Source organism: Lactuca saligna, chromosome 1 (genome assembly GCF_052625555.1).
Source record: "Lactuca saligna cultivar CGN05327 chromosome 1, ASM5262555v1, whole genome shotgun sequence".
Taxonomy (NCBI): Eukaryota; Viridiplantae; Streptophyta; class Magnoliopsida; order Asterales; family Asteraceae; genus Lactuca; species Lactuca saligna.
Genome location: NC_136417.1, coordinates 38092087 through 38098402, shown reverse-complemented (window position 1 = coordinate 38098402; position 6316 = coordinate 38092087). Strand labels below are relative to the sequence as shown.

Below are 6316 nucleotides of genomic sequence, written 5' to 3'. Positions count from 1 at the left end.
TAATTTATTAGATTTAAAATGTTGTTCTATGTAAACTATTATCAGTTTAAAACTACAGCTTTTGAACATTTTAGAAACATACTTAAATTGTTAATTTAAATATAACATTACAGTGTCAACTTAAATATAAATTTCAGTTCCACTTAAAAAAACCAAAAAATATTTTGTAAATAGTTAAAAGTGATAAATTGTAGTGATAAATACAAAAACTAAATTATAATCTTAATTTAACTAAAATATTTCCTAAATATATTTTTATAATCATTAAAACTTTTCAAATAAGTAGCTTAAAATAACTTACAATAACAATAGTTAAAAATAACTATATATAAATGATTATATTGTTACCTTTAAAATCAAAAAACAATGTTTCATGTTTTAAATAATTATAATGATAGAAATTAAAACATTAAATTATAATAGATGTATATATTATAATATAATTCAAAATAATCAATACATTATATCAATTTAGTATACAAATTATTATATCAAATTTAACAACAACATTATTGTTATATTTTAAAAAAATATATATATTTGTAAAGACTTCAACTATATAGGTGTTTATGCGCAACGTGCGGGTATTCGTCTAGTATATATATATATATATATATATATATATATATATATATATATATATATATATATATATATATATATATATATATATATATATATATTAAAGATGATCATCTTTATGAATAGTTCCGGCTCGCACCCGGCCAGTTTCTTCCTTCCACCGTTCCTTATCCAAACATTCTGTTCTTTTTCCTCAGATAACGTTCATCGCCACAACCATCCAATCCACCGCCTCCACTCTCTCCATACCTTTACTCATGTTATTCCTTTTCCCACGTTGTTTTGTTCACCAACAATCACAACAACAGAAGCACGATCTCTTTCTTCCATATGTTGGGTGGTGGTGAGTAGGGCTGTGGAGGAGGTAAGGGAGAGGGGGTAACATCGAAGATGACACCGCTTGAAGCCGGAATAGAAGGTTATTGGCTTCGAATCAAGTCAGAACCCATGAAATTAGGGCAGAAATATAGAACTGATGATCTACAATCCACCTAAATTTGTAGTATCGGCTTCGAATTATTACTCCTTCTACCCCTTCTGTCACTCCGGTCTTCGATTTTCTATCATCACCTCTGGCTACAAGTCGTCGCGTCGTGGGGAAAACCTCCGGTTTAGCCCCACCTCGGCTCACAGACATGGAAGAACCTTTTCCTTCTCTTTGTCAGGTATCAAATCGAATTCCTAATACCACAGGTTTCAAAACGATTTCCTAATACCTCAAATCGGTTTTATTCTCGGTTCTTATCAACGTATCGCCAATCAATTGGGCCCTCTGTATAACCAACTACTTTGCTCCTACATTCAAATGGGAAGTTGAAGGTGCTGATGTCAGCATAATGTTACAGGTTTGATATTACAAGTCGTAATTTCTTTTTTATGTGGTAATTTTATGTAGTTTTTCATGTATGTGTTCACATGCAATCGATGATGGCTTCTTTATATTGTTGCATCCGCCCGGTGATTTGTATTTTGTTCAACAATTATTACAAAAGACCCTCTTTTGGTATTTGGAGAAGGAGAGTATGGACTGATTTATTATTTAACCTTGTAAGAAAATATGATGAAGATAGTCATAATTATTCACATGAATCTACTGATTCATTGGAATCCCCTGCAAAGAACTATTTTGCTTTATAATTTTTTTTATGATTTGGGAGTTGCTAATATCTTATGGATTGACTTCTCACATAACCGGTTTTAAATTTTTTTAATGAGGGTGAGTTTTGATATTGTAGATACTTGTATGATGTGGAACTTCTATCTGTCATCAGGAAGCTTCACTCTTTAGATTGTTATCATATGCCAAACAATAGATAGGTTATATTATACCACAGGTAAGCATGGCTTATTTTGATGTCTTCTTATAGGTTTGGCCTTGAAATTGTAGTAACTCGGTAGATACAATCATGTAGATTGACTTCATTGTCTGAATAGTCAGTGACTTTTTCAGATTTGAGCAAATTGATTGAGGGTTTGTAAGTTGACTAGATAACATGCGTAATTAGCATCAGAAAACCTACATATCTTTTAGTTCACCTTCTTCCGTATCTACTGCTGAATCCTTTGATTCTCCTTTTTAGGGATTTAGAAAGGCTGGTGAAAGTGGATTTACAAAATTCACAGGTAAGTAGTGTTTGGTTCCTAATTTACACAAAATATTAATCATTAAAGAAATCTTTTTTTTTTTTTTTTTTGTAGACTGGATTGGCAACTTCGGAGAAACAAAAGTCAAATGATAAGATTGTTGAAGTTGGTATATGATAAAAAGGTTCATTTAATTCTTCATTTTAAGTCTTGAGTGCTATGATTTGGGTTCTGCTTTCTGTATCGATTCGCAGATCTATTAACACATATTTTTCCATGCCATATGGATGAAGGGTATTTTAGGCGCATAAGTTTTTTTTCTTGAATTCTAAGATTCTAAGATGCTCCGCCTATGGACCCAGTTTTTGACTTTGAATTCAGGTTCGAGTCTACTTGTGAAAAAATCGAAATTGGATGTAGCAAAAAGGTGGAAAATGGATATTTCAAATCAGGTTATTCCATCCGTAATAATCTGTAACCATTTTTTTACCCTTTAACTTTTTAATAAGAAAATGGATATTTCAAGTCTTTGTCACTTGTATAGATTTCTTTTTAACAGAAAACCAGAAGGAGAAATATATGATACTTCTCATAAAAGGATGCCATTTGTGCCCAGACTTGCTTTGATCAAGCGGTAAATGCTTTTGGATCACTATTAATGATCTTCTTACAGCAAGTCCCAAGGTAATAGCAAAGATCTTAAACTGCTAAGGATATTTCTTTCTTTATGGGTCAAATATATAGTGATCTTCAACTTCCAAGGATCATTCATCTTATTATCATTTATACGTGATTATTTTTTGGATAGCTTTTGTAGGTTTTATTTTTCTCTTGCAGGAAAAAGAAATAAAGATGATTATATAACTATGAGTTTTCATCTTGCAGACTTATACTTAACTATGAGAGAATTATCTCAGCATAAAGCATGCACAACCACGAAGTGAAATGCAAAAGGTCAGATTTTGTTGTGTAACTTTTTTTTTTTCATCTTTAATTTAATTACTTTATTTTCTGATTGATTTCATCTTGGTTATTTTCTTCTCAGATAAATTCTTTTGTAGATTTGTTTCGTTATTTAGGTTTTTGTGTATTGGAGTTGTTAAATTCTTCATAAGTTACAAATTTTGTATGTTTAATTATTTTTTCTTAGAGAGTAATAGAATGATGATTATGACTATGGGCTTTTGACTTGGGGTTTTATATCTGTTTTGTGTGTAGGAATGTGAAAAGAAGTCAGTATAAAGGTTACTTTATAGAAGTGATGGTGATTATGTTGAAAAGAAGCTGATTGGTTCTAGATTTCTGTATTTTGTGTTGCTTCATTTGGGAATTTCACCTTCTTCGCGACAACTATGTTACTTACTTGGTTAATTGAGCAAATATACTCTCTCAAAGGGTATATAAGTCATTTCTTTTTGTTTTTTTTTTTTTTTTTTTTTTTTGGTATTAGAGCTGTAGATAGTTTAAGATAATGCATATTATTTAATGACATTCAAATAACATATTCTTGATAGATTAGGGTAGATATTGTAAGCTTTTTAGTATGTACAATTGCATCCAGAAAAATGTGAATACGATAATAATACAAAATATGTTTTTTTTTTTCTTCAGGTTGGCTTTATTCAATATCAGCGAAAAGCGTTAAATGCAAAAAATAGCAACGTACACTAATTTATTTGTTTACTTTAGTTTCTTACATTAGGACATTATGTTATTTTCAATCTATCCGGTGGCCAATGTGACATTAATCGCTCCATGTCAGGTAAATGGTGGAGGTGTTGACTGACTAAAGCACATGTTAGACTAAGAAACCACGGATTAAGAATAGGGGATAATGGCGGTGACACTGATGAAGTGGAATCCAAGAAGAAGCAGATGACGGTGGCACCTATGCGTCGACTGCTAAGGTGGTGCTTTTTTGGAAGAAGCCGAGCCAAAACAAACCCAAAGCAAAAAAGTAAAAAAAAAGTAAAACACAGTGTGAAGTTCTCACTTGCAGTTTCTATGAGGTTCAACCTTATGCATATACCAGCTAATACATATTTTAATAACACATATCACAGTTACATTTATTCTGTTCATTCAATGTTTCATATTGGACACACTTTATTATGAATAGTTCTATATGTATCTCGATACTTTGTATACATTTCCTCTTAATGTTTGATATTGGAGGCATTTTATTTGATCCGCGGAATCCGGCTCTGCAACCCCATTCCATCAACCAAAGGATAAACCCATGAAGTATATATTTCGATAAATAGCTTATCCGACAACAAAAAAAAGTATCCATGATGAAACAATATTACTGCCCCATAACAATACTCAAACTACAAACAGATAGTTGATCAAATAACATTTACAAAGAGCAAACAACGACAAAATCCGACCCCCGCAACGCAGGGGTTCCCCACCTAGTTAATATAATCAATGATTCTTAAAGAATAAAATCTGTATTCTTAAAAAAAATATTATTATTGATAATATGTTGTATAAGTCTTTAAGCATGTTAATTTATATATATATATATATATATATATATATATATATATATATATATATATATATATATATATATATCTTAAATGTAACCATATTATGCAAAAATAAAATCGAAAATATTTTTATTAGTTTATAATTGACTTTTTGTCATTCTGACAGAATAAAATCGAATTTTACTAAAAGTTATATTAAAATTAAATTTGAATTATTTAAAAAAAATCATATTAAAAAAAATGGGAATTAATTATTCTTAAAATACGAAAATTTCCTTTTCGAATATAGGTTAATTGACTAAAATACCCTTATACTGAAATTTCTGTGATTATATGGTACATGTTACCCTATTGTAATATCATAGACCCTCAGATCATAACCATTGATTATATTCTATTTGTGGTCCAGATTTTTGCATACGAGCACACAATAATTGTTAGAAAACATTTGAACCTTACCCTATATATATATATATATATATATATATATATATGGGAATAATGAATATACCCTTGAGGGTATATATATATATATATATATATATATATATATATATATATATATATATATATATATATATATGGGAATAATGAATATACCTTGTTGTTGAATCTGATGTCAATCTTGACATGTTAATCTGCTATGTGTATTGTGAAAGTTTAACTTCCACCCACCAAGTTTAACTTCCACCCACCACGTGTTCGACATAATGCCAACATTGCATATGATGTTTACCTTTTCTATAGTTATATACAACCTATGTGTAGTGGCGAATCTAGAACAAACAATAACATGGTTTCAAATTTAAGTGAATCCAATAAAAAATTCAACAACACTTTTGGGGATCGGATCGGCTTGTGTACCTTAAAAGAACTGAACCGGTTCAATCGGTTAAAAACGATTAGGCGTCACCGATTAAAAATTTAAAAACCGATTGAAATATAATTGAAAAAACTTGTACGGTTTAATGAAAACTAGTTTAGTATTAGTCCATTAACAAAACAGTAAACGAAGAGTGAAAGTCTTTAGTATGTGGGTTTCTTTTTATTAGAGCAATTTATTTATTTATTAATATTGTGAGAGAGGCGATTAAGAGGGGTTAACTTTTTGTTATCAATCTCATAATTTAAAATAACAAATTGCCCCTAATAAATTATATTTTTATATTTTAAAATGGTTTTTTAAGAATTTAAAAAAAAAATCAATGTGGCTCATCTATTTTTTTAAAGATAGTTCCTAGTTTTTCTACTATATATAATGTAAATGGGATTGAGAATTTAGGTAGGTCCTAGGAGCTACCTAAACCCTTAGTGGATACGTCCTTGCTCATTCTCTGTACCCTTGTTTGTGCGTGTTGGAGGACGATACCATGTTGGATGATTGAGGTTGGAGGGAGAATTTGGTTGACCTAGCTAAGAACTGACATCCGACGTTCGTATTTTCCTTTGCAACCTGCTGACACCGATGAAACCAACACTTTGCCCTTTTTTCATAATTCCATGAAAATATCGTGTCCAGTGTCAACGGAAAATTAAATTCAGGGCTTTTGCCAATTTAGTTGCAAGAAAGTTAGGAATTTTATGGTTATAGCCTTGGAAATTACAAAGTAGCTGCTATTTCATGCTTTTTGTGGATCAATTGTTGTGATTATTTG

General features: G+C 30.3%; 1 protein-coding gene across 11 annotated transcripts; it reads left to right on the top strand.

The window, feature by feature from the left end:
- Nucleotides 1–693: 693 nt before the first annotated feature.
- Nucleotides 694–4354, top strand: LOC145032956 (uncharacterized). Of its 11 annotated transcripts, none has more exons than XM_078981968.1 (10): nucleotides 694–1247; nucleotides 1396–1427; nucleotides 2163–2205; nucleotides 2281–2350; nucleotides 2548–2618; nucleotides 2726–2850; nucleotides 3052–3120; nucleotides 3385–3562; nucleotides 3778–3828; nucleotides 3929–4354. In XM_078981968.1, the coding sequence occupies exons 1-4, from the start codon at nucleotides 1058–1060 to the stop codon at nucleotides 2316–2318; spliced, it is 303 nt and encodes a 100-aa protein (XP_078838094.1). In that variant the 5' UTR covers nucleotides 694–1057; the 3' UTR covers nucleotides 2319–2350; nucleotides 2548–2618; nucleotides 2726–2850; nucleotides 3052–3120; nucleotides 3385–3562; nucleotides 3778–3828; nucleotides 3929–4354. The 11 variants fall into 11 exon arrangements, 8 of the variants coding, with proteins under 8 accessions (XP_078838094.1, XP_078838099.1, XP_078838087.1 ...); XM_078981973.1 differs by having other exon boundaries at nucleotides 2548–2630; XR_013677278.1 differs by adding an exon at nucleotides 1818–1916 and having other exon boundaries at nucleotides 2281–2850.
- Nucleotides 4355–6316: the final 1962 nt, after the last annotated feature.

Excerpts from the sequence above, each read along its gene's own strand:
- LOC145032956 (XM_078981968.1), top strand. The coding sequence starts at position 1,058 with ATGATCTACAATCCACCTAAATTTGTAGTATCGGCTTCGAATTATTAC. Across the intron at positions 1,428-2,162 it reads ATGTCAGCATAATGTTACAG|GGATTTAGAAAGGCTGGTGA; the intron begins GTTTGATATTAC and ends TCTCCTTTTTAG. Across the intron at positions 2,206-2,280 it reads TGGATTTACAAAATTCACAG|ACTGGATTGGCAACTTCGGA; the intron begins GTAAGTAGTGTT and ends TTTTTTTTGTAG.